Source organism: Peromyscus leucopus, chromosome 1 (genome assembly GCF_004664715.2).
Source record: "Peromyscus leucopus breed LL Stock chromosome 1, UCI_PerLeu_2.1, whole genome shotgun sequence".
In the NCBI taxonomy this organism is placed as follows: domain Eukaryota; kingdom Metazoa; phylum Chordata; class Mammalia; order Rodentia; family Cricetidae; genus Peromyscus; species Peromyscus leucopus.
In genome coordinates, this window is record NC_051063.1 from 77,997,739 (window position 1) to 78,024,512 (window position 26,774).

General features: G+C 45.4%; 1 protein-coding gene across 1 annotated transcript; it reads right to left on the minus strand.

Moving 5' to 3' along the window:
* Positions 1-18: 18 nt before the first annotated feature.
* Positions 19-25,473, minus strand: LOC114686663 (SAGA-associated factor 29-like). Its single transcript, XM_028861301.2, has 9 exons — positions 25,340-25,473; positions 5,146-5,242; positions 2,501-2,572; positions 2,160-2,307; positions 1,174-1,303; positions 960-1,106; positions 735-770; positions 486-648; positions 19-227 (listed from the first exon to the last, which is right to left on the minus strand). The coding sequence occupies exons 2-9, from the start codon at positions 5,218-5,220 to the stop codon at positions 111-113; spliced, it is 888 nt and encodes a 295-aa protein (XP_028717134.1). The 5' UTR covers positions 5,221-5,242; positions 25,340-25,473; the 3' UTR covers positions 19-110.
* Positions 25,474-26,774: the final 1,301 nt, after the last annotated feature.

The following is a 26,774-nucleotide window of genomic DNA, read 5'->3' on the forward strand; positions in this document are numbered from 1 at the left end:
GAGGCCCAGGAGACGTGGTGAGAGGGAAGAGTATTTATTTGATTTCAGGAACTCCTTTGTTGCCTTCTCCCGTGAGGTCGGCAGGGGCAGACTCTAGCCTGCCCCCAGCTTCACTTTTTCTTGGGCTCCTTACAAGCCACCACGTACCTCTGGGCCACGTTGAGAGGAGGGGAGTAGCCATCTGCATAGGAGGTGTCTTCAAACAGGACTGAGTAGTCATCCTGAGGCTGTAGGACACACAGGAAGGGCTGGTCAAGACATTTCTAGGCCAGGGCAGCCTCTCCTGGCCCAGAGTCCCAGCTGATCTCCTTGTCTATCCTGCTTCCCTCTCTACTCTGGAGACAAGGGATCTGGTGCTACCAGGAGAGCCTGTGTTTAGGAGAAGAAGAACAAGAAGATAGCAAGAAGGAATCCTGAAGAATGATTAATGGGACCAACCCTTCAGGTTCTGGTGCCATCAAAGGCTTTCTATGGCGGCTCCTTACCCGCTGTGGGGGCGTGTGGATCAGGGCACGGTAGAAGCAGGTGGTCTGGGGATACAGGGCCAGCACCAGCTGCTCCTTCTGAAACAAGGCCTCGGGGTCTGTCTCAGGGTTAGCTTTCCACTGGGGCAGTGGGATGATGCGCCGCCGGCTCAGGGTGTGTCTCCTGGGGGAACAATATAGGCCGTGACCAATGGAGGCTTCTTCTCCCCCAAGCTTGGTGACCCCACTGCTCCCCGTCTGGACACTCACTCTTTCCCTTCTTCATCGATGTCGTCTACCTCATACCTGCGGGCAAACAAAAGGGAGACAGTGCTGGGACAAAGGGCACAGTCTGCATCCAGGAGGAAGGATGAGAGGATGAAAAGAGCCTGAAGCAGCTTGAGGGAGCACCCCCCACAGCCTTTGGGGGGGGGAGTCCTCCCCCAGGCGGCAGAGGCCGGAGCGGTGAGAAGGCAAAGTCAGGCACACACTCACTTGTTGGTAGCATGGCTGTAACTGACTACTTCAGCTAGGATCCACTGCTCATCCCCATCCACAGCCTTCACTCTAGCAGCCACCTTGTCTCCAGGTTTGGCCACATAGTCCCCTGAGGCTGGAATGGCTCCACAGAGCGGTGGGGGCCTAGGAGAGAAAGCCTGTTAGTCTGGCCCCCTGACACCAGCCCTCTCTGGCTAGTTCCTGCCCTCACTTGTCACCAGGCTTCCCGATCCAGAGGGGCAGGGTCATGGCTGACTGCTGCAGCAGCGTCATCAGCACCCCTCTGCGCATGGTCTTCCGTGGGGGCTCCGAGTCATTGTAGAGACCTGCGATCTTGGCCGCTGTGGGAAGCAAGTGAACCCCTGAGGCCACGTGGATGGTACCTGACCCAGTCACACCCCAGCAACTGCTCTGAGCTGGAGCACTTGATACCAGCATCCCAACACCATCCACGCCCCTTCTGAACAGACATCTAAGGGTGGGAACTGACAGGCCTAACTCTCAAACGGGTGAGATGTCAGGACAGTGGCCACCATCATGGAGAAGAACTAAAAAGGAGGGTTTCCAGGAAGCAGGCTACATTCCATTTCCTGATCAGGGTGCTGGATATGTGAATGTGCTGGGTCAATGAAAATTCCTGGAATGAGGTGCTTAGGTTGATCTCCTTTCTACTAGTGTATGTAATTTCAGTGAAAGGGGCACAAATTATCTTGTGGGGATCACTGGACCCACCAGCCATGGCTCACCACACTCTTCAACTGAAAACAAACAAAAATGGTCCCGTGATGACGCTAAAGGGTGAAGAGGTGCATCTGGGGCAAGACAGAAGTCAGGAAGCCAAGGAGGGGGCACCTGAGGGGACCCACAAGGCAGGGAGCTAAGGCAGCTTCACATGTGTGGCTGGCTTTGGAGCACAAAGAGTGACAGATTGTCACCAAGGCACGCCATACAGGGAGCAGCGGTAGGAAGGAGAGAGATGACCAGCCCTGGATAGAGTGAGCAAGGGCAGTGGGAAGGCTGGGGCAAAATGACTGGGTCTGGGCAGAGAACTAGGCACACTCTTGGCTCTGAATCTGTCTCCGACAACTGTTGGGTGACCCCACCAGATCATATGCCATGCTCCCTGCTGGGCCGTGACTGCTTCCCCAGGCCCCCACCATGTCTGGTCAAGAAATGCCCTGCATTTCTCCCACTCACCGATCCGCCTCTCTTCCAACAGAGACTTGATCTCAGCTATCTTATCCAGCGCTTTGCGGAGGATGCTAGGCAGGGAAGGGAGAAAGGAGTGCTCGGTGAGGAGCCAGCATAGGTTCTTGGCCACTGGGCTCCCCAGACCAAGTCTATGCTGCAGACCACAGTCCTGTTGTATGTGGTGGCTGGCACCTCTAATCCTGCCACTTAGGAGGCTGCAGCAATCCTGTAGTGAGTTTGATGCCACCTTAGCTACACAATGAGCTCCAGGTCTGCCTAGGCTAGAGAGAGACCTCGCTTCAAACAAAAAAGGAGAAGCTATGGATATGGTTCAGTGAATTAAGTACCTGTTGCCCAAGCTTGAGGATCTGAGTTAGATTACCAACACCCATCTGAGAGTCAGACATGGTGGCATGTGCCTGCAATCCGGCACCAGGTTAACGGGGAGACAGCTGGATCCTCGGAGCTCATTGGCCAAACAGCCTAGCCAAGTCAAGTTCGAGGTTCAGTGAGAGACCCTGTCTCAAAAACTAAGGTGGACAATCAAGGAAGACAACCAATATCAACCACTAGCCTACATATTCACTCTCTCCCATGTACATGCACACTCACATGCCTAGGAACCTACACAAACATATATTCATACTGCATAAACATATATACCATATATATATACACAAATATTAATAAAAAACAAAGAAAATACAAGAAACTATAGACTCTAAGTAGAAATAGGTATTACCCCAGATATCTCAGTCAACAAGTCTGTATATGTCACAATCCTGGGACAGTATTTGAACAAATTTTACTGCCTCAAGGCACCACTGCCAACTTAATGTCGTAATGCACATATTACATTCTCTTCAGTGACAGTCACATACAAGCAGGGCACATACAATCATATACACTCAATAACACTTGATTATAGTATTGACTATGCTACTGATTTAGAAATATACTGAGGCTGGAGGGATGGCTAAGTAGTTAACAGCACTGGCTGCTCTTCCAGAGGTCTAAAATTCAATTCCCAGCACCCACATGGTGGCTCACAAACACCTATAATGGGATTCGATGCCCTCTTCTAGCATGTAGGTGTATATGCAGATAGAACACCCACATACACAAAATAAACAAACAAAAAACCAAGTATTTATCTGGATAGTGATGGCGCAGGGCTTTAATCCCAGCATTCGGAAGGTAGAGGCAGGCAGATCTCTTGAGTTCTAGGTCAGCCTGGACCACAGAGCAAGTTCCAGGACAGTCAAGGTTACACAGAGAAACCCAGTCTTGAAAAACCAAAGCAAACAAAACAAACATTTACTAAATTATACTTTTGAGAAAACACATGAAACACTGGTGGCTACATCACACATGTCATGTTCAGAGAATGTCTTTATTGTGTAAGAGGCCACAGTGAGTGGTCAATACTCCAAGTTTGTGTCAATGCTCTGTGATGTTCACGGTGGGATTCATCAACGACAGGGCTCAGAATGTTAACTAACCAATGATTATAAATTTTATTCAGTGCTCAGGATGGAGCCAAGTGCCACGTGACACCATGTATGCATGTAGTAAACAAACATACATGCAGGTACTCACCCATAATCTTAAAGGAAAAATAGTCTGAAAACAAAAAGATTAGAGTAGTAGATATCACCTGGCAGATGCAGTTCCTTGGTACTACACTCAGGACAAATAAATGTGCATGTGACTGTCACCTTTTTAGTCCTAGAACGGCCACTGTACATATTCTGGAATGAAACATGTACCCTGACTACACCTAGGTCATCAGTATACATCTGCAACGTGAGTGGCAGAGTCAACATTGACCCACAGACAGAAAAGGGCTTTGGAAGAGGCAGGTGACAGCCTATGCCTTGTGGGACAAGACAAATACATGATGAATGAGGAGCCGCATTCAGAGGAAAAGTATTTGTTAATTAGGATAAGATGATCAACGTGAGTTCTCTTATAGGAAAAACGCCAAGAATGGAAGTCAATTAGAAATGGGGAGGGACTCTAGAGTCAGGCAGGACCAGCACAAATGCTAGGCAACTCTAAAACCATCCATCGTGGGGAAAGAAGGGGTTATACACTGAACCAACAGAGCAGCTTAGGTATTGTGAACAGACAGAGGCCAGAGAAGCCATGAGACAAAAGCCTCCCACCCTCACTCCTGTAGCCTATGGACATCTCCAGGGTACTTGTAACACAGTGACGTATCATGACTACACAGTAACAGAGCAACCTAAGCTGTGTCCTGAAGCACTGTCAATACCAGTAAGAATTATGCTAAATACCACCTGTGTCTATCTCAGAAGAAGGTGGTAGACTCTAATACATAATGCATGGTAATCTGTCTGGACCGAGGCAAGGTGACTGGCTTTGTTTTCAGCTGAGCTGCAGCCCAGAAATATGTGGTCATGGGCCAGGGTAGTAATCTGGGCAGCAGAAGGTGAACAGGGTTAACTCAGTAGACCTGGCTTGTCTAAACCCCACACATTCTAAAGTGCTTTGGCCTTTGACCAGATCCTGGAAGTTAACTCTAAATCCTCGACTGTCCTACCTCGTAAGAACATCTGTGTTTGCTTGGAGTTTGGGGATAGAGGAAGAGAACTTTGGGGGTGGAGGAGGAGTTTGGGGGTGGAGGAAGAGGAGTTTGGGGGTGGAGGAGGAGTTGGGGTGGAGGAGGAGGAGTGATTACCTTGAGTAGGGCTCTAAAACTGACTGTGGTGACAGTTATACAACTAAATTTCTAAAAATCACTGAATTGTGCACTTTCAATAGCAGCCTTGTGTGGTATGTGATCTGTCTTCAAAGCGCTGTTAAACAAAGGTGAGATCTTGTACTGGACAGAAACCCCACAGGAATGACAGTCGAGTCTCCTCCTCCTGCCTCTTCTATGGTATCTTAGCTCATGGAGGTCTCTCTAAACATAAGCCCATCCTCCTCACAGCGTAACACCACAGCCCATGCTTCACTTCGCTCTTACCTGGGTTTGCTTGATCAGCTGATGGAGCTCTGTGAGAAGCTCTGCAATTCGGGAATCAGCAGAAACGAGGGCCATGGGACGAGCCTGTGACGGGCATCTGGTGAGAGGAAAGAAATGCGGGAAAGCTGTCATTGTCTGCTGTGGGTTGAACTATTTCTGACTCACGGAGACCTAATCCTTGGTGCATGTAGATGATGTATTTGGAAACGGTCTTTGCAGACGTAAGTCAAAAGTAAGACGAGACGGTCACCTGGAGCGACTGTGTCCTTATAAGAAGAGACAAACGTACACAAAGGAAAGATAACCAGAGAGGCAGAGATGGAGGGATGCAGCAAGCAAGTGACAGTTGGCCTTACACTTGAAAGCTTTGCCTTTGCCTGCAGAATGGCCAGAATGATAGCCAAGCACTACCACTCTGCTTCAAATAAGACTTTACATGAAGATGATTTCCAAGTCAGAGACATTATTTTCTCACTAGAGAAGAAAGAGAAATCACTTTAAAAAAATACTTTATCAAGGTAAAGTAAATGCATTATGATAAAAATAAAATGTTTTTGCTTAACAAAAATTTAAAAAATGACAATAAAAGGTAAAAAGAGAAAGTGATGACTAGTTGAAGACAGATACATCTAAAATACAGGTTTACTTGGGATGAGGAAAATTATTTTTGGAGGGTGCTGGAATTTTGTATAATAGGCGCCTCTTAGAAGGGTTGATCTGGTGCCAGGGATGGTGGTAGACACCTGCAATTCCACCTACTCAGGAAGCACAGGGGAAAACTCCACATTCCAGGCCAGACTAAGCTACATGAAAACTTATTTCAAAAGAGGAAAGAAAACAAATACTGGGTGTGTAGCTCAGTGGTAGTGTTTGCCTAGTGTGCACAGGCCTAGGTTCCATCCTAGCACTGGGACAGGGAAGAAAAGGGAGGAAAAGGCTTTCATGGGACAGGATGCTGAGGGTGCACAACGGGGATCCTAAGGAGGGAAGGGACACATGGGCTCATGCCCACTCTTTGTATAACCTCACCCAGAGGAATATAAGTAGAAGCTCAGCGTTTTCTAAGAAGGGCTCAGAGAGGTAGAAGACCATGTGGGATGAAGACAAGAGACAAGGTTTATCATGAGAAATGATCTGGTACCAGAGGAGATCCCTTCTTAGTGTGTGTGAAATGCACACCGAAGAACATCTTCCTAGGCATTGGGGGTGTAACAAAGAAACAGAGAGAGCTGGGGAACAACCCGCTGAGGTGACAAGCAGCCTCTTGAAAAACAAGATGTTGAGCTCAAAGAATAATACAGGTATATTACTGCCGACTGGGCTCTATAGAAAAACACTATGCAAAAGGGGTGTGCGTGTGAGTGTGTGGGTGCGTGCATGTAGGGTTAAAAAAATTAAACAAAAATGTCTTGTGGGGCTGGAGAGATGGCTTAGAGGTTTAGAGTATTGACTGCTCTTCCAGAGGTTCTGGGTTCAATTCCCTGCAACCTAATGGTGGCTCAGAGGCATCTATAATGAGATCTGGTGCCCTCTTCTGGTGTGTAGACCAACATGCAGACATAATGCTGTATACATAATACATCTTTTATATATTATATTTTGTTATTTCCATTAAGTTGTGCGTGGGAAATTATAAATGCACTCTCCCTGGAATCACTCCCTTATCCAAAGACAACTGTTGCTTTGGTTTGTATATTGTTTGAAATTTATGCAGGAAATAATCCTGTTGGAGCTTGAAAAGTCTCCCCAAGAGACTGTCCTTTTTGGCATTCTCATTGAAATGCCAGAATGTCTATATTTGCTCAAATCTATAGCGACCCATTGTCTGTGGAAATATAGGGGTGCATATCAAAGGATCTGTTGACCAATAGTCTCCCAAGCTATATTTTCTTGTTTGGCCCATCAGAATAATTAAGTCAAGGAATTTCTTGATGTCCTTCTGTGTATCTGGAGGCCACTTCAGAGTTCTAGATGGTGTTTTGAGTTTCACTGCAATTTGATCATGATGGTTGGACAGCTCTTTGTACAACATCTCAAACAACTCAACACCAAATGAGACATTAAATTCATCACCAAAAAAGAGATTGGTCACAGAGGGTACAGAGTCACGCTGAGAAGGGAATATAGTGACCCCGGCATGACCTTCAAATGTTTGTAAGTTGGTGGTGTGCCAATTAAGACCAAAAATTATCAGTAGCTTCGTCAATGTAGGAATCTCTTGAAAGCACCGCTGCCTTGGGTTTCCTTCCAAGTTATTAATTTTACTGTCAGTAGAATCTGTAGAATTATCTCCAGCATTGTCAAAAGCAGTCATCCACATCTTCAACCTCACTAGGAATATCTGATAGATTGTCGTTGAATACTTCTGGAAGTACATCAGTTTCACTGGTTTCATTGGGTTTCCTCCTTTTTCCAAGAGAGGTCATTTCTAAAAGCACCAGTAACATGAAGAAAAGACTATTCGAATGACCAAAATACTATGTAACTGCAATGCTTTATGGGTTCGTGCAATTATACAGTTTTTGTAGATTAACCTGCATGGTTTCTGCCAATGAAATCACTTCATTTGAAGTGGACAAGACAGAGTGTTGACATCTAGTGTTGACATCTTAGGTCTATCACAGACAGTATGTGAAAAATGAGAAAACTCATGAGTAGTCCTTAAAAGATGGTGTACGAAACACAGAAAACTCATGAGCCATATGAAATGTGTTAATAGATAATGGTCCTCAAACTCTTCAGAGATCTGCTGAATATGGCATTTAAAGTGTTTAATTTAAAAAAAAAAAAAAAAGCTTCCTGTAATAGACAGAAATGCCAGCTCCTAGCAATGACCCTGAGGTCTCCAAAGGAGATGATGGGGCACAGATGACTCTACACAGATTGTATTAATGCTAATCACTACAAAAAGAACTGCCCATGCCTCATCCACTGCCAGGTCCTGCCCAAACCGTGAACACTGTTGGGCTGACTGTTCTACTCTGCCTTGCCAAAGTAGGTCAGTGTTTCCAAGTTCCTCCTCCACAGGAAAAACTGAGACCTTCTGGGTCTGGCAGCTGAAGATTTAACACAGTCCTGTGTGACAGCCGAATACCAACTTCTTCTGCTCCCAACAAAGCCACTGAGATCACCACAGGAGCATAGGTTAATCATCCAGTAGCTGTTAAGTCTCTGTCATTAATTGATATTGAGGCCATTTGGATTATACTTCCTGCTCTAACTTATCCTTCTCAGATGTGATGATGCTGATGACTAACTGTGGCTTTATCAGTTTAACAGATGCAAGCAAACCAGTTCCTCCTCCCAAGGCTACAGTTTCTTGGTCAGTCCATGTTGTGGTTTGAAAGAAAATGACCCCCAAAGGGAGTGGCACTATTAGGAGGTGTGGCCTTGTTGGAGTAAGTGTGGTTTTGTTGGAGGAAGGGTGTCACTGTGGAGGCAGGCTTTGAGGACTCCACTCATATGCTCAAGTCATGCCCATGAGACAGTTCACTTCCTGTTGCCTTTGGATCAAGATACAGAATTCTCCAGCACCATGTCTGCCTACATGCCACCACACTCCCAGCCCCCGTTGCTCCCACCATGATGATAATGGACTAAACCTCTGAAACTGTAAGCCGTCACCCCAATTAAATGTTTTCCTTTATAAGGGTTGCCATTGCCATGGTCATGGTGTCTCTTCACAGCAACAGAAACCCTAACTAAGACAGTTGAGTTCAGTTCATATCAGTAAAAATCAGGCCTCCCTTTTCTAGAGCTGCTAGGTCCCCTGCTAAGAAAGGCAGACAGTTTACCTTGCTTCACACTAAAAGAGAGAAACTCACAAAACAGGTTTCAGTGTAAACTTTTATTATTCCTTTATTTAATGAACTTGCTTTATTTACAATGCTCTCAATAATCCACCACCTGTGTTTCATGGTATTTGATTAGATGGAAAAAAAGGTTTGAAATTTATGTAAGTTGTGAGAATCTAAGAAAGAAGTGAGAGTTGTAGAGGTCTAAGGATGTGAACGTTTAAGTTCTGAGGGTATAACAAAGTGACGTAAAGCGTGTAAATGCAAGCTATAAAGGTCTGAGGAACTGATTTAAGGTATGCGAAAATGAGGAAGGTTTCAGATTTCTTCTCTTCTTTGCTATTGTTATACTAAGATTTCTAAAGTTCAGAGTTTTAATATTAATCAGTGGAGTTCTGATAGGCTATTTATCCAGCCCTGGTAAAGCAATGACTGTTACCAAGTCACAAGTTCAAAACTGTAAATGTCCTTGGTTGTCTTCTAAGTAGAGATTTAAAAGTGCTTCTCACTATGCTGAAAACATCTCTGTCCAATCTACACATCCAGCCCTCTGGAGAAAGAGTGTTCTCGCTTTAAACCCCAAACCACAGCTTTTGCTATGACTCAACTCTTTACAAACACAATGAGGATCTCAGTACAGATTACCAACAGTGATAATGCTAATACATCAAAAACTTGTACCCCTTTTTGTAAATTTTAAAAAAAAAGCTCATGTAAACTTCAGTGAGCTATGACTTGTACCTACCTGTCACAGGTCAAACGGACTCCAGGTGAGTACTCCTGTCAACCAACAGCCTAAGCCTCCCTGCCTACTGCCTATTCCTAAGGGTGGGATATCTATCTCTTCCCTCACCCTACACACACCCAATGCCTGCCTTGGGACTACCTCCACATCCCCAACTACCAGGACTATGGGCCTGAAAGTTTCAAAAGTACACCTGAGATAAAACACTTTCCCCTACACTTAGCTTCTGTCCCTACTCTGTATCTGTCCCATCTGTTTCCATCATCTGGAGAGTGCAAACTGTTCCCAGACTGCCTGCAATGCTCCAGCTGTCCAAGCGTTCATTCAGAACCTGCATCCCAGGCTGCTCCAAAGGGGGCATGCACTTCACTAGCCCCAGGTGGTCCCTCAGGACCTGGGCAGTGATGGAAACAGATGTGACCCCAGCATGCACTTCTCTCTCCCTTCTGGGCCTTGACTCCAACCTCCCTGGGCCCCTACTACCACACCCCAATTTCAGCTAAGAATCAGGTACACAGGAGATTATGTCACCTTTTATTATCAACAAAAAGGCTGCAAGGTTAGGTCCCAAAGAAACTCAGGACAAATGGCTAACTGTGTTGCCTATTAGCACACAAAGTGTCTGCCTGGACTCCAGGCTCACTCAGCACCTGTGGCTTCTCAGCACTTCTCACTTTGGCCCTCCTTAAACCTCTCTAGCCCAGGGGACTTCTCTTCCCTTTCCCAGCTTCTTGTACCTATATAACCACACCATTTTGGTCACGTGCTCTTTTGGTTCTCTCTTAATCCTCTTGGCCCCCTCCCCCCACCACCCACCCATCTCCTCTCATGATCTAGTTCAATGTGAATTCTTCCGGATGCCCCTGGCGTATTCTCTCTCCTATCTACACTACAATCCTTCTCCTCAGCACTACACTGGAGTGCCATGTCCTCATTTCCATTCACAGCTGTCTCTCCAGTCCTGTCCTTCACAGAACACAGCTTGGTGCAAAGGCTCAGGCCAGCCCCATTCCAGAGCTGCTGCTGTCCTTAGCAATCATCCCATGATCATGGCACCTCCAAATAAGCTGGTGTCTCTACTACAACTGGGTGGCACCGCACCAATAGCCTCTCCGGGGTTCTCTTCAGGGCCCCTGCCACGCGGTGCCAAGCCTCAGCCGCCCTCCAAGACCCCTTCCATCCCAGAGTTTCCACTGCAGCTGAGGCTGCACTTAACCAATGGCTTCTCACATGCCAGGCCTCGGCTGCTCTCCAGGATCCCTTCAAATTCTGAAGCTCTCATGCCACCACAACCAGTGATGCAGGGAGGTTCTTACATAGTATCAAGTTCGGTTGCCAGCTGGAGATGCAGCCTTGGCTCTCTCTGGATCACAGTTTCTGAAGCTGGTCTCTTATCAACCACTGCTTATTTCTCAACTCCAGCTAACCAGCACTGATTGTCCCACTTTAGTGGGTTGGTCTCTGATTCTTCAGCTTCAGCTGACCAGACACCGTAGATTCTTAATTCAAATATATTACACAAACTGTCCTGAAAGGCTTTGAGGGACTCTCAAATTTTACAAGTCAGGCCTCCATCATTGGCATCTCTCCAGAATGCCTTATCTCCCAAGCTCCACAGAACAAACAGCCCATGAAGCAATAAGCACCCAACTGCTTTTCCAGCCCCAAAGTTCCTAAGTCCATAATTCTCCTGAAAACAATATATGTAGGTCTGTCACAGCAATATTCCACTCCTAATACCAATCTCTCTTAGTTAGGGTTCCTTTTATTTTTTTTCTTTTTATTTATTTGTTTATTCATATATTTTATGTATACGAGTGCTCTACCTGCATGTAAGCCTGCATACCAGAAGAGGGCATCAGATGGCACCATGTGGTTGCTGGGAATTGCACTCAGGACCTCTGGGAGAGCAGCAGGTTCTCTTAACTGCCTTGCCCTTTCTCCAGCCCCATTAGTTAGAGTTTCAATTGCTAGGATTAAAAACACCCTCATCAAAAACAACTAAGGGGCCAGGCGGTGGTAATGCACACTTTTAATCACAGCACTCGGAGGCAGAGGCAGGTGGAGCTCTGGTCTACAAAGTGAGTTCTAAGACAGGCTCCAAGGCTACACAGAGAAACCCTGTCTCAAAAAAGAGAAAGAAGAAAGAAAGGAAAGAAAGAAAGAGAGAGAGAGAAAAAAAGAGAGAGAAACAAGAGAAAGAAAAAAAGAAAAAGAAAGAAAGAGAGAAAGAAAGAAAGAAAGAAAGAAAGAAAGAAAGAAAGAAAGAAAGAAAGAAAGAAAGAAAGAAAGAAAGAAAGAAAGAAAGAAAGAAAAAAACAAAGAAACAACTTAGGGAGCCAGGGTGGTGGTGGCACACACTTTTAAGCCCAGCACTCAGGAGGCAGAGGCAGGCGGATCTCTGTGAGTTCGAGACTAGCCTGGTCTCCAACGCGAGTTCCAGGAAAAGCACAAAGCTACACAAAGAAACTCTGTCTCGAAAAACAAAAACAAAAAAAAACAACAAAAAAAAAAAAACAAAAAAAAAGCAGTCACAACAGATTTATTTTATTTTGTATTATTATTATTATTTTTTTGAGACAAAGTCTTCTCATGTAGCCCAGACTAGCTTCACTTTCATGATCCTTCTGCCTTAAGCTCCAGGGTTCTAAGATTACAGGCATGTATACCATGTCCGGCTGTTTGTTTCCATTTATAAGAAATATCCAGAATAAGCAAATCTGAGTAGGGAATGAATAGTGAGAACAGAAAGAGACTATTAAAAGGGCACATGGCTTTTTCTGTCAGGTGAGAAATTGTGCTAAAAACATGCATAATCACTGGGTGTTGGTCGCTCATGCCTTTAATCCCAGCACTAGGTAGGCAAAGGCAGGAGGATTTCTTTGAGTTTCAGGCAAACCTGGGCTACAGAGTGAGTTCCAGGAAAGTTGCCAAAGCTACACAGAGAAACTCTGTCTTGAAAAACCATTTTAAAAAAGTATAACCCTGAATATAAAACCACACTGACTTGGGTGTATAATGCCAATCACCCTAGTCCTGGGCAAACACTCATCTACTCTGTTTTCTTTTGTTTTTAAGATTTGCCTACATTACACTTAATTTCTTCCTACTGCTGAATAATATTCCATTATTTTGATATACAACATTCCATCAATTTGTCAACTGGTGGATATTTGATTTGTGCTAACTTTTTGGCTACTGTAAATAATGTACCTATGAAAATTCATGATAAAAATTACAGTTTTGCTATTGGCATGGTAAAAACAGACCTTAGCGTTAAAAGGAATGTTAGGGTTAAAAAGTGAGGCTAGAAGCACTGAGGAAGCCAAATTAAAAGGTTTACTACAGGGTAGGAAATGGCAAACTGATCAGGTAAGAGCAAGAAGAGAGTGCTCTTGGCTGCTGGGCCACCTCTCCATACTCGGAAACTGATTGCATATTTAAATATTTTGAATTAAGTGGAATATGTTAGTAAAATAAAGTTCACCACATTTACTTTCAGAAAAAAAAAAAAAGAACAAGTATTTTTAACTGCTGAGCCACCTCTCCAGCCTCTAAACAGTATTTTCAGCACCACAGGATTATTTATTTTCACATGAAGAAGAATTATGTGCCAGAAAAGAAAAGCCAGGTGTAGGGGCAAATACCTTCAATCCCAGGACGTGGGAGGCAGAGGCAGGCAGATTTCTGTGAGTTCTCACACTGGTCTACAGACTGAGTTACAGGACAGCCAGAGCTACATAGTGGACCCTGTACAAAAAAAAAGTATAAAGAGCCATGATGGCATGCCTGTAATCCCAACATATTGGAGACAGGGCAGGAGTAACTTGAATTCAAGGTTAGCTGGGGCTATTAAATAGTGAGACTCTCCAAATCTGATTATCCTCAAAATTGAAATGTCAAAAAGTACAAAAGGTCTAATTATGGGGCTGGAGAGATGCTCAGCAGTTAAGAGCATTTGCTGCTTTTGCAGAGGACCTGGGTTCAGTTCCAGTACCCACAAGAAGGCTCACAACTGTAACACCAGTTCCAAGAAATCAGACATCCTCTACTGACCTCTGAGGGGCCCAGACATGCACATGATGCACATACATACATGAAGTTAAAATACTTATAAGTAAATCTTGAGAGAGATAAAAGTCTAGTAATGCTAGGCATGGTGGCATGTTCCTTTAATTCCAGCACTCTGGAGGAAGAGGAAGGCAGGTTTCTGTGTTTGAGGCCAGCCTGGTCTACAAAGCAAGTTCAAGGTCACTCACAAAAGTGTAGGTTCTGAAAATGGTTGATAAGACTCTGGTTCAGAAAAAAAAAAAAGAAATCTTGCATTATTTAGAATAATAGGATGCAGTGAATCAGGAGGAGCTTGGATTAGAGATGACTGGGACAAATATAAGAACAATCAACCTCCAGGCTTTGCTAAAGCCTTAGGAACTAGTGGGAAAGAGGCTACCTGCTGAGTGAGAAAACCAGAGAGAGGATAAGGCCCCACTGAGCTACCAGAGAGAAGGTTCAGGGTGGACAGGTGAGCAGGGGGAAGACCCTGCGAAAGCATGGTTCTCTGCTGCTCAAAGTGAGAAGTAAGTAACTCAGGAACACCAGTAAATCACATTCCAGCTCTTCCTCTAAACTCAAGTTTTGTTGCAAACTCAGCATTTTCCATAGGAAAGGACATCATGGAAGAAACATTTTGTCTCCTGTAAGCTGCTACTTGACTGACCAGCCTATCACTATGGTTACACAGAAGCCATCACCAGCATGCCCATGGTCAATGTAGCAATTGAAAAGAACACAGAGCTGCCAGGTGGTGGCAGCAGGTGCCTTTAACCCAGCATCTGGGAGTCAGAGGCAGGCAGATCTCTGTGAGCCTGAGGTCAGCATGGTCTACAAAGTTACAGGACAGCCAGGGCTACACAGAGAAACCCTGTCTTGAAAGGGGAAAAAAAAAAAAGAACACATGGGTCCTGCTGGACAGTGAACACAGCTTAGCCTACCCAAGGCCTGGGGTTTGAGTCCCAGATAAAATATAATGGCTAATTGTATGTGTCAAGCTGGCTGTCCTACAGTTATTAAAACATTATTTCTGGGAGTTTGTGAGGGTGTTTCCAGAAATGCTTATCATCCAAACTGCAGTTCTCAGGCTTTTGGGTTTAGACTGGACCTACTTTGGCTTTCTTGGGCCTGCAGCTTGTAGATGGTAGCCCATCAGACTTCTCAGCTCCATTCCCCGTGACCCAACCCATGCTAACACTCTCTCTCATGTACCTCTGTGCTGCATCCTACTGGTTCTCGTTCTCCAGAAAACCTAACAGGGAGAGAACAGCTGTTCCTTACTAAGCACTACCACATGCCAACTGCTTTTGTTCAGGTCATTTTCCTAATAACCCCACAAAGGACTGTTCATTTAGTACTTGTGGGAAACTGAATCTAGAGAAATAAATCACCAAGGCCCACAAGCAGTAAGTGGCAAAGATGGGGTTCAAATTCAGATTTTTGTGACTACAACCTAAGCCTGAACGTTCAAGCAACCCTTAGGATCATCCACATCCACTCATAATGGTGTTAGTTCACCCAACTACCTTCTGTTTGGTTGGGACCTCCAGCTCCCTCCTGCAAGATCCAGAAATATCCATTCCTGTTTCTCCAAGCCCCGCCCACTCAGAGTCTCTGAACAAAGGGAAGGCACCAAAAAGCCCAGTTCTGCATTTTTGGAGGCTACAGCAGTTCCTCTGCTGAAGTTGCCACCTGTCCAAGACCCCCCACCTAAAGCACTCAGTTTTGACCACACTGTGGCTGCAGTGTGGGGCAGGACAATTGTCCACAAGGAAAGTTTATTATTAAACAGAGATAGGAAGAAGAGAGGGAGAGAGAGGGGGAAGGGAGGAGAGCTCTACCTCTGGCAAGAGGGAAGAGAGAGAGAGAGAACAAAGGAGGGGAGTTTTTTCTTAAAGGAGTCTTTAGTAAGATGTCAGGACACTGGCTTGTTTCCAAGGGTTGTCTCTCCTAGAGGAGGTTCAGAATACTATCACAAGGGTTTCCCTAATGTCTTATAGACCTCACTTTGGCAAGCAGGTCCAGACTCTGGGCCTTCCTTACCTTCATCCTGGTACTACCTGGATGAGTGAGATCCTGGACATGATCTACCAGGACGGCCAGCTAGAAAAGTGTCACCGGGCCCCCATCTATGACCGGGTGCCCTTCCTTGAGTTCAGATGCCCAGGAGTTCCCTCAGGTATGAGCACTAGGGTGCTAGACACAAGTGGAGAGAGGTAGGACCTCTTAACAAAGTTCTCTGTTCAACTGTAGGTCTTGAATCTTTGGAAGAGACACCAGCCCCACCGCTTCTTAAGACGCATCTGCCCCTGTCCTTGCTTCCTAGAGTCTGCTGGATCAGAAGATCAAGGTAAAAACAAAAAACAAGAAACACCAGTTATGATGGTACCTTCCAGCACATGGGAAGTAGAGGCAAAGGGATCACAATAAGTTCAAGACCAGTCTGAGATGTTTTTGACCCTGTTTCAAGAAGCCAGGGAAGCCAGGTAGTGGTGGCACATGCCTTTAATCCCAGCACTCAGCAGGCATAGGCAGGTGGATCTCTATCAGTTCCAGGCCAGCCTGGTCTACAAAGTGAGTTCCAGGACAGGCTCCAAAGCTACACAGAGAAACCTTGTCTTGAAAAAAAAAAACAAAATAAAAACAAAACAAAAAAAAGACACAAAAAAATAAAGGAAAGGAGGGAGGAAGGGAAAGAGGGGGAGAGGGGGACGAAAGGGGGGAAAAGGGGAGAGGATGCAAGGATTCCTGGGGTCATTCTAGCTTTGGTTTGTTCTGCTGAGAATTGTGGGACTACTCAAGCCCCCCCCCCCTTTTTTTTTTTTTTGGTTTTTCCAGACAGGGCTTCTCTGTGTAGCTTTGCGCCTTTCCCGGAACTCACTTGGTAGCCCTGGCTGGCCTTGAACTCACAGAGATCTGCCTGGCTCTGCCTCCCAAGTGCTGTGATTAAAGGCCTGCGCCACCACCGCCCGGCCCGGTTTCATCTTGGATGGACGATCTCTGGCTGTCACTGTGGCAGGGCTCAGGTAACAAGGAAAATGAATTCTTCAGTGTGAGCTACAGAAGCTCACAGGACAGAGATAGAGGGGATGGTGGAACTCTGACCTACCACGTGGCTGTGTTGACAATAAAGGAGTCAGATAAAATATAGTTCATGGAATAGTCAGGACTCTGGCATCAAAGGTGAAATCTTAGGTCAGTGGTGCACATACCATGAAATCTCAACAAGTCAACTTCTAGTCCTGTGTTCTCTTCTGCCTTCCCCAAAAGAAGTGCTGAGAATCCCCAGTGCTAGAAAGTATGGCACCTCACTGGGTCCTGTGAAGGGTGACAGGACAGCAGAAGGAACCAGAACTAGGGATCCTCTGCCCTTGCAGGTGATTTATTTTGCTCGAAATCCAAAGGATGTGGCTGTCTCCTATTATCATTTCTACAACATGGCCAAGGTGCACCCTGATCCAGGCACCTGGGAGAGCTTCCTGGAGAACTTCATGGATGGGAAAGGTGAATCTGAGTCTGTAGTCAGGAGGGGGCTGGACCCAGGGGCAGAGCTGGAGCTAACAGGCCTGTGTCTGTGCCGTCTTGTCCCCAGTGTCCTATGGGTCGTGGTTCCAGCACGTGAAGGAGTGGTGGGAGCTGGCACACACCCACCCTGTTCTCTATCTCTTCTATGAAGACATGAAGGAGGTGAGGCTGCCTGCTACCACCTCCTGGGTCCCACAGGCAGGACCCTCAGGAACCTGGTCCTGTCCTGACCCTGATCCCATTCCTATCCCAGCCCCACCCCAGACAGCACCTCCCATCTTACCTCCTGGCTCAGGACCTCAGCACAGCTCAGCAGAGAGCAAGATCTGCCCTTATCTTGGAGTACACATGGTAATATTTTATTTGTGCTGAAATGTGTTTTCAAATGTGATTTGTATGTTAATAAATAAAAGTGCCTGAGGGTCAGAGCTAATAGCAAGCCATAGCAGAAGTCTGGCAGTGGTAGCACACGCCCTTAATCCAAATCACATGACAGACAGATCTCTGTATGTTCAAGGATACAGCCAGCATGGAGACACACGCCTTTAATCTCAATACCAACCATAGAGACCTGGAGGTCTGTATAGACAGGCAGTGATGAGGTCATGTGGTTGGGTTTACTACCAATGAGAAGGCAGAACAGAAAGTCAATAAAAAGACAGACATACAGGAAGTAGGTCTCTTGCTCAGGGGAAGGACGGCATCGGCAGTGGGTGGTAAGGCGGTCTTGGTCTCAGCTCTCAGCTACTGCTCTGACCTCTTGGGCTTTTAACTCTGCATTTGGCTCTGTGTTTCTTATTTAATAAGATGGTTACATCTACAGTAGGTGTCAGTCCTATGCTGGGTTAACTGTCAAATCATGGGAGAGGTAGCTGTATTATTTGTTGTTCAGTCTCTGCATAATGCAGGCCTTGTCTCAAGTCCTGGCTATAGTAATGTGTGAGGCTTGATCATTCAGATATCCATCTCAAAATTGTCCTGAGCAGTATGTAGTCCAGAGCCAGTCCTTAGGCAGTGTTTGTCAGCTTAATGGCGTTATTATAGTCCGTGTGGAATCAAAGACATAGGATCTCATGATCTTTTTGGAGTCTTCAGAGATCTCATTAGGTCAGATTATCCCTTTTCTTGGATTTTTTTTGGGGGGGCTAGTTATCCCTTTTTTGGGTGCTTATTTGTCCTAATGTCTTTAAAACCTTTAATATGGTTGTTTTTATTTGTCCTGAAAAGACGAAAAAAAGTCCTTCCCCAACCCTAACTCTGGAGAGTTTCTAAATCGAATCTTTATCAATCTTGATTTATGGATTCTCCTGATTTTTTCTCTCTTCTATAGCTGTTCTATCATCCATAGCAGTGTGATTTATCATAAAAGGCATTAGGTTCTTTAATTGCTCTGGGAAGAAGTCTCTTCCATGATGGAAGGAAAGGACTGAACCAAATTTGACATGGGGGCATGTGAAAGGCCCCTCTGGGTGATTGCTGACAGCAAAGGCAAGGGATTACCTTGTCTGTCCATTGCTGATCTCCATTCATTAGTCCAATGTCTGATTTGCCAAACCTCCTGCATAATCCAGAAGGGAGGGCTGTTCTGTTGGAATTATTCCTTGAAAAAACATTGTTTCTAACCCTTAGGTATTGGCACATGCCTATAATACCAGCACTCAGGAGGAAGAGGCAGGGAGAACTCTGTGAGTTCGAGGCCAGCCTGGTCCACAGAGCAAGTTCCAGGACAGCCAGGGTTACACAGAGAAACCCTGTCTGGAAAAGCAAACAATAACAAAAGATAAGAAAAGTCAGGTTGGGATCAACTGGGGGAAGGAAGGGAACTGGTTGTGGGGGAGACACAGGAGGGGAATATGAGAGAGAACCATGTGAGAAAAATGTTTAACGTCATCACTGTGACAACACAGGAGGAAACTTATGGCTGTATACCAGTCATAAATCAATGAAGCTGGGCATGGGGGTCCATACCTGTAATCTTAGCACTTGGGATATCAGGGCAGGAGGATCCATGTTCAAAGTCATCCTCAACTGCAGAGCCATGTGAGGCCAGTCTGGACTAAATGAAACTGTGTCTTGAAATTCCCTCTCAAGGGAAGATTGAAGCTCCTAAGACTCAGAAGGTTCATGAAGCTTAACAGGGGCAGGAGGCTCAAACCCCTAATGGCACAAGGCCTCCATGAGGCTATCCACAGTACCTACTGCTGGGGCAAGGGACCAGCAGCTGGAGACACCTGTGCTGCCTTGTCACCTAGGCTCCTGTAAGTCCCCTTCCCCATAGCTCCCTAGTTCCCTAAGGCGGAACAGGTGGACCTGTTCCTTTACTCTAGCCTTGGCACCCTTTTTGCGCTGAACAACTGTTTGGCAATATCTTCCCTGAAGAAGACACCCAAATGTTCCCATTACCTGTGACTGAGCAGTCCTACGCAGGGGCAAGTGTGGTCACATCAAACCTAAGGATAAGGAGATCTGAACTCCACTGGGTTGGCTTCCATGGGCCAGCAAACAGCATTCTAGGTTTGGAGCAAGACTCAACACAGCTTCCCGGGAGGCACGTAGAGCCTGCCAGAAGTTTATGTCTTCTCTGAAATCTGGGGTGCTTAGAAGGAGGAGAGGTGTGTCCAACTGCTCGGGAACTGAAACCCTGAGCACTATCACCCTCCTAGAGGGCTGGCAGCGGGCCACCCTGTGGTCTGGGGGCTCCATGGGTGGTGGCAGCCCAGACCAAGACCAGATGGAGAAGGCTTGGAAGCAGCCTTAGCAGGGACTTGGGACAGGACTTTCTTTATTTTTATTTTATTTTATTTTTAAGTTGGGACCTGAAAGACCTAGGTGGGGAGAGGAATCCATCCAATTGTCCTAGTTCCAATGGCTGGAGGGGAGGCAGGAAAAGTCAAGTCCCTTAGTTTCCTCAGAGCTCCTCCACATAAAACGGGCTGATACAGCTGGTCCCGATTTACAACTTAATGGCTGTTCGTGTCTGGGCCGCTCATTTCTGCCACTCTGGGGTCCACTGCTCTGGGGTCAGAGTTTTCTGCTCAAAGGCGTGGATGTGCGGGAGCTCTTCAGCTGGGCACTCATTCACCCGCCCTTTAACATTTCACAGATTCGGAGAAGATACTCCATCATTTATCCTATTTCCATGAGTCCAAAATGCTGCACTTCATTCACTTTCTGTCCTAACTTGTATTCCAACCGAAAACTATCTCTTGATGTCTCCAAAGTTATACACTTTACACATCTTCAGTGAGGTTCTTTTCTGGATTTGATAACAAGGAAAACAATAACTATAACTATCTAATCTTCAACTCCCTCAGAGACCCGAGAAGGAAATAATATTACCTAAGTAAGCAAGAAGTTCAAACAAGTTTTGACTTCCAAAAACTGTGAGAAATGACAGAAACAACTGGCTGCCTGGACACTCACCCAAGATTTCTTTGCAACGTTGGGCATCCATCTTTGTCTACAGGCCTAACATATCTGACAGACTCATCTGTGAAGCAGGATTTTCTAAAGGGCTTCCCTACCTTGTCTTGGCAAGGTTCGGCATCCTCTCTTTTCTGTCCTATTTTGGACAGCATACTGTCAGCAGGTAAGGCAAGGGCACTTTCTTGCCAGTGGTAACTTTTGCCATAAAGAAAATAAACTCCATATGGAGTTTCTTTGATGCCCATCATCTTCCCTGAAGTGGATTGGTACTGCCGAGAGCAGACAAGTCTCAAAGTCATATATATATATATAAAAAAAAAAAGAATCTAGGTTATTAAACCATCTTAAAATCCATATTCTGTAGATCTCTGAAGTGTTTGAAGATGACCTGTTTATCTACAATATAACTCTTTTTGACCTTAAACACTTACCTAACCTAACTACATGTTCAATTGTAATAGGTGACTAAATACTAACTTGCGTTCTTTTATATCCTAATTAGTTAGTAATAACTTTCAAGGAATAGCAATTTGCATTACACTGTTAAATGAGCTGTAAAGGTACAGTACCTTGAATGAGATTAGAAGTATACATACTGTATTTTTTTAACAAAATTAATCTCAAATTTGTATCAATATACAAAATTTGTATACAATATACAAAAATCTAACCCAATGTAAAGTATTTAAAACTAGTAGTTGCTTTCTAAAAGTAGATGCAGTAATCTACATTTTTGTCTTCTCATATCTATACCTTCATTTTCTTTCTTTTCCTTTTTTTTTTTCCAAACAAGAATCCTGTATCTAACCTCCTTAGTTTAGCTTTTTTCCTGACCATTACCAATAACCACTTAATCAACCACCAAAACAATGACAAATATCCACAACTCATCAAACAACCAACAACCACCCACCCCTCCTCTCTGCAATGTGTAGGTCCTGTTCTTCAATTTACTTCCTGCCATGTGAGGGCGAAGGCATCTTTGAGGGATCCTGAAAAGAAAAATTTGGGGTTAATCGTCAAATCACAGGAGAGGTAGCTGTATCATTTGTTGTCCAGTCTCTGCATAATGGGGAAGTGCAGGGCTTGTCTCAAGTCCTGGCTATAGTAGTGTGTGAGCGTTGATCATTTCAGCTAGATGTCTGAAAATTGTCCTGAGCAGTTTATAGTCCAGAGCCAATCTTTAGGCAGTGTTTGTCAGTTGGATGTCTTTATCATAGTCCATGTGGAATCTTCGTCATTGGATCTCATGATCTTTTTGGAGACTTCAGAGATCTCATTAGGTCAGATTATCCCTTTTCTTGCTGATTTTTTTGAGGTAGTTCTCCCTTCTTCTTTGGATGCTTATTTGTCCTAATGTCTTCAAATTCTTTAATATGGTTGTTTTTATTTTTCCTGAAAAGATGAAAAAAAAAATCCTTCCCCAACCCTAACTCTGGGGAGTTACTAAATCAAATCTTTATCAATTTTGATTCATGGTTTCTCCTGATTTTCTGTACTCTCTTCTATAGCTGTTCTATTATCCATAGCAGTATGGTTTTTCATAATAGGTATTAGGTCCTTTAATTGCTCTGGGAATGAGTTTCTTCCATGATGGCAGGAAAGGACTGAACAGAATTTGACATGGGGGCCTGCAAGAGGACCTTGGAGAGTTTCCCTACAGCAAAGGCAAGGGATTACCTTGTCTGTCTGTCCATTGCTGATCTCCATTCATTAGTCCAATGTCTGCCTTTGCCACACCTTCGGCATAATAGAGAAGGGGGGTGTTTTGTTGGAATTATTCCTTGAAACGTCATTGTTTCTAACCCTGAGGTGTTGGCACATGCCTATAATCCCAGCACTCAGGAGGCAGAGGCAGGCAGATCTCTGTGAGTTTGAGGCCAGCCTGATCTACAGAGCAAGTTCCGGGACAGCCAGGGCTACACAGAGAAACCCTGTCTAGAAAAGCAAACAATAACAAAAGATAAGGAAAAGCCAGGTTGGGATCAACTGGGGGAAGGAAGGGAACTGGTTGTGGGGGAGACACAGGAGGGGAATATGAGAGAGAACCATGTGAGAAAAATGTTTAACGACATCACTGTGACAACGCAGGAGGAAACTTATGGCTGTATACCAGTCATAAATCAATGAAGCTGGGCATGGGGGTCCATACCTGTAATCTTAGCACTTGGGATATCAGGGCAGGAGGATCCATGTTCAAAGTCATTCTCAACTGCAGAGCCATGTGAGGCCAGTCTGGGCTAAATGAAACTGTGTCTTGAAATTCCCTTCTCAAGGGAAGATTGAAGCTCCTAAGACTCAGAACATTAGTGAAGCTTAACAGGGGCAGGAGGCTCAAACCCCTAATGGCACCAGGCCTCCATGAGGCTATCCACAGTACCTACTGCTGGGGCAAGGGACCAGCAGCTGGAGACACCTGTGCTGCCTTGTCACCTAGGCTCCTGTAAGTCCCCTTCCCCATAGCTCCCTAGTTCCCTAAGGCGGAACAGGTGGACCTGTTCCTTTACTCTGGCCTTGGCACCCTTTTTGCGCTGAACAACTGTTTGGCAATATCTTCCCTGAAGAAGACACCCAAATGTTCCCATTACCTGTGACTGAGCAGCCCTACCCAGGGGCAAGTGTGGTCACATCAAACCTAAGGATAAGGAGATCCGAACTCCACTGGGTTGGCTTCCATGGGCCAGCAAACAGCATTCTAGGTTTGGAGCAAGACTCAACACGGCTTCCCGGGAGGCACGTAGAGCCTGCCAGAAGTTTATGTCTTTGAAATCTGGGGTGCTTAGAAGGAGGAGAGGTGTGTCCAACTGCTCGGGAACTGAAACCCTGAGCACTATCACCCTCCTAGAGGGCTGGCAGCGGGCCACCCTGTGGTCTGGGGGCTCCATGGGTGGTGGCAGCCCAGACCAAGACCAGATGGAGAAGGCTTGGAAGCAGCCTTAGCAGGGACTTGGGACAGGACTTTCTTTTCTTTTCTTTCTTTTTTTTTTTTTTAAATTGGGACCTGGAAGACCTAGGTGGGGAGATGAATCCATCCAAGTGTACTAACACCAATGGCTGGAAGGGAGGCAGGAAAAGCCAAGTCCCTTAGTTTCCTCAGAGCTCCTCCACATAAAAGGGGCTGATACAGCTGGTCCCACTAACTTCGTCCATTTTTAATTATTTTCTTAATTTGTCTCTTTGTGTTCTCTTTGAAGTCATTAATTTTACAAGTAAACTTAATTCTTTAATTAAATACACCATATAGCCACCACTCCCAACTTAACTTTTCAATTCACGCACACACACACACACACACATATATATATATACACACACATATATATGTATATGTATATATATATATATATATTTAAAGATTAAAAACAATTATGAGTAGGAATGTGTGTCTTCATGAGTGCAAGTGTCCACAGAGAGCAAAACATCACACCTCCTGAGCTAATTGTAAGTGCTGGGAATTGAACTCAGATCCTCCAGAAAAAAATCAAGTGCTGTTATCCACTCAGCTATTGCTATACTCAATTCTGAATTCTTCCTCCAGCTCTTTACCAGTTTCAGTATCTTGGATTTGGCAGTTAAGGTGTTATATTCCTTTCAGGGACCATGCTACATAGTTTTTGAAGTTCCTTTGTTATGATCTGTGAGTCTGTTGGGACAGATGTGACGTCCATCTGAAGACTCAATTTCCAGTATTCCACAGAAAAATAATAAACAGTTGAACACCCAATCAACAACAGTAGGAAGTCAAACCAGATATACCAACACATTTTAGCCAGGCCTTGTAGCCTATGCCTTTAATCCCAGCACCCAGGAGGCAGAAGCAGGTGGATCTCTAAGAATTTGAGGTCAGTCTGGTCTACAGAGAGAGTTCCAGGACATCTAGGGCTGATACAAAGACAAACCCTGTCTCTGGGGAAAAGAGAAAGCACTTTAAATCTACTGAAGTCAACTATGATACCAACAATAAGTAGAGAAAATAACCTGCCAAAAATGTGTAACTGAGCGTGGTGTTATTTGCTTTAATCCCAGCACTCAGGAGGCTGAGGTGGGCAGCTCTCAGTTTGAGACCGACCTGCACTGCATATCTAGTTCCAGGACAGCCAGGAACACATAATAGAGAGATTGTCTCAAAACACCATAAAATAAATGGGTAAAGGTTGAAACAAGAATTGAGTGAAATAAAGGAAGGAGGCTCAGAAAAAAGAAATTAGATTCTATAGTTAAACAAAGAAACAAGAGAAGCTTGTTAGGGAGCAGGAGAGGAGACAGCAAACTATAAAATAAATGCACAATAAAGAAGAGTACATGAGCAGAATTAGAATCATAAGGAACGACAACAAAATCCCTATACTTTAAAAAACAAGATCAAACTGGGGGTGGTATCACATGCCTCGATCCCAGCACTTGGTAGTGGCAGAAGGATCAAGAACTCAGGACCATCCTCGACCCATGCTACACAACACCTCTCAAAAATAAAATAAGCCAGGCGGTGGTGGCGCACGCCTTTAATCCCAGCACTCGGGAGGCAGAGCCAGGAGGATCTCTGTGAGTTTGAGGCCAGCCTGGGCTACCAAGTGAGTTCCAGGAAAGGCACAAAGCTACACAGAGAAACCCTGTCTCGAAAAACCAAACATAAAATAAAATAAAATAAACTTACCCGGAGTACAGAAAGAGGGGAACACAAGGCCGAGGGAAAGAAAATGTCCTGGGTTTGGAATGGCGCCCACTAGACAGGAGAGCAGGCAGTTACTTGGAGATTTCCTGTTTTATCCTGTTTAAACTGGTGCTGAGCCCAGACTATGCAAAGGTCAACTGCTCAGCAGAGCTAATGCTCCTCAGAGACCTCCCTTCTTTGTGTACTAGGAGAGACTGGAGTCTCATCCCATCCCAGATCCCCCATTTGTATACTTCAGGGTTGCTGGGGTCTAAGCCCAAGTGTGTTCCCCAGTGACTGAAACATTATCAGAGGGCCCGTCTTAGCCCCCTCTACTCTCGCTGAGCATGAAACACTCCTGCAGGAAGGAGGGACTCCATGGAGTGACCTAGAAACCTGCAAGGCTGAGGCCGTCCTGGAGTTCACACCACCTGCTGCCTCTGTCCTGGAGCTTCTGCCCTCAGAAGTACCCAGCCCCCTTTCCTACAAAACTGCATGTGAAGAAAAAGGTGGGTGATGTCCCTGACCTGTCTCAGAGCTGCCAGTGTTGAGTTACCTTACTCTAAGGAGGGTGGGGCCACCACTGCCAAGCTTCTCATGGAATCTGTCCAGCCTTCCCCTAAGCCACAACTCCTGATACAGCCACCCTGTTCCAGGAGCTGAGGCTGGGGAAATCCGGGGACAATTGACTGTGATCATTTCCTGTTTCCAGGCCCCCAAAGTATCTTAGTCCCAAGCAATATGCCCCTTCCAAGACAGCACCTGCCAGGATGGACTTCTCAGTTTTGCCTTGTCACACAGGAGTTCTCCCACACAAAATGCTACAGCTGGTTTTGAGGTTTAAACTTGTTCTGGGGCTAGGAGAGACTACCTTCAAATAAAAAAAAAATACATACACAACACACATATGTTGTGTGTACCTGTGTATACACATGTGCATTCATGCTGTGCAGGGGTCAGAATACAACCTGTAGGAGTCATTTCTCTCTTCTCACTGTAAGGGTCCTGGGGATTGAACTCAGATTATAAAGCTTTGGCAGCAAGTGTCTTTTTCCTCTGAGCCATGTTGCTGGCCCAAACTACCCTTTGGGTCTCCAGTCTTCTTTCTTCCTGTTCACTGGCTACAGGTGCGCTGGCAGAGACTTTCCAGAGGCAGTGACCTGTAAGCACACTGTTGAGACTGCAGTGACCTGTAAGCACACTGTTGAGACTGCTACAGCTCTGAGTTGCAACTAGTCACTGTCCCTCCAGAGATGCTGCTCTGTTTGTGACCCTTTCCACAGGTGACGAGTTCTGAGATGGATCCTCTCTATATAGACGCCAAGTTCAGGGAGTGGATCCCCCCTCTATAGAAGCCAACTTCTGTGAGTGGATCACCTCTCCATAGATGCCAACTTCTGTGAGTGGACCCCCTCTCCATAGATGCCAACTTCTGTGA

Bases quoted from the DNA above. Each gene is read 5' to 3' on its own strand.
- LOC114686663 (XM_028861301.2), bottom strand. From the start codon at position 5,220: ATGGCCCTCGTTTCTGCTGATTCCCGAATTGCAGAGCTTCTCACAGAG. The intron at 771-959 runs GTGAGTGTGTGC...GTTTGCCCGCAG, and splicing joins TACAGCCATGCTACCAACAA to GTATGAGGTAGACGACATCG. The intron at 228-485 runs GTAAGGAGCCGC...TGTGTCCTACAG, and splicing joins TCCACACGCCCCCACAGCGG to CCTCAGGATGACTACTCAGT.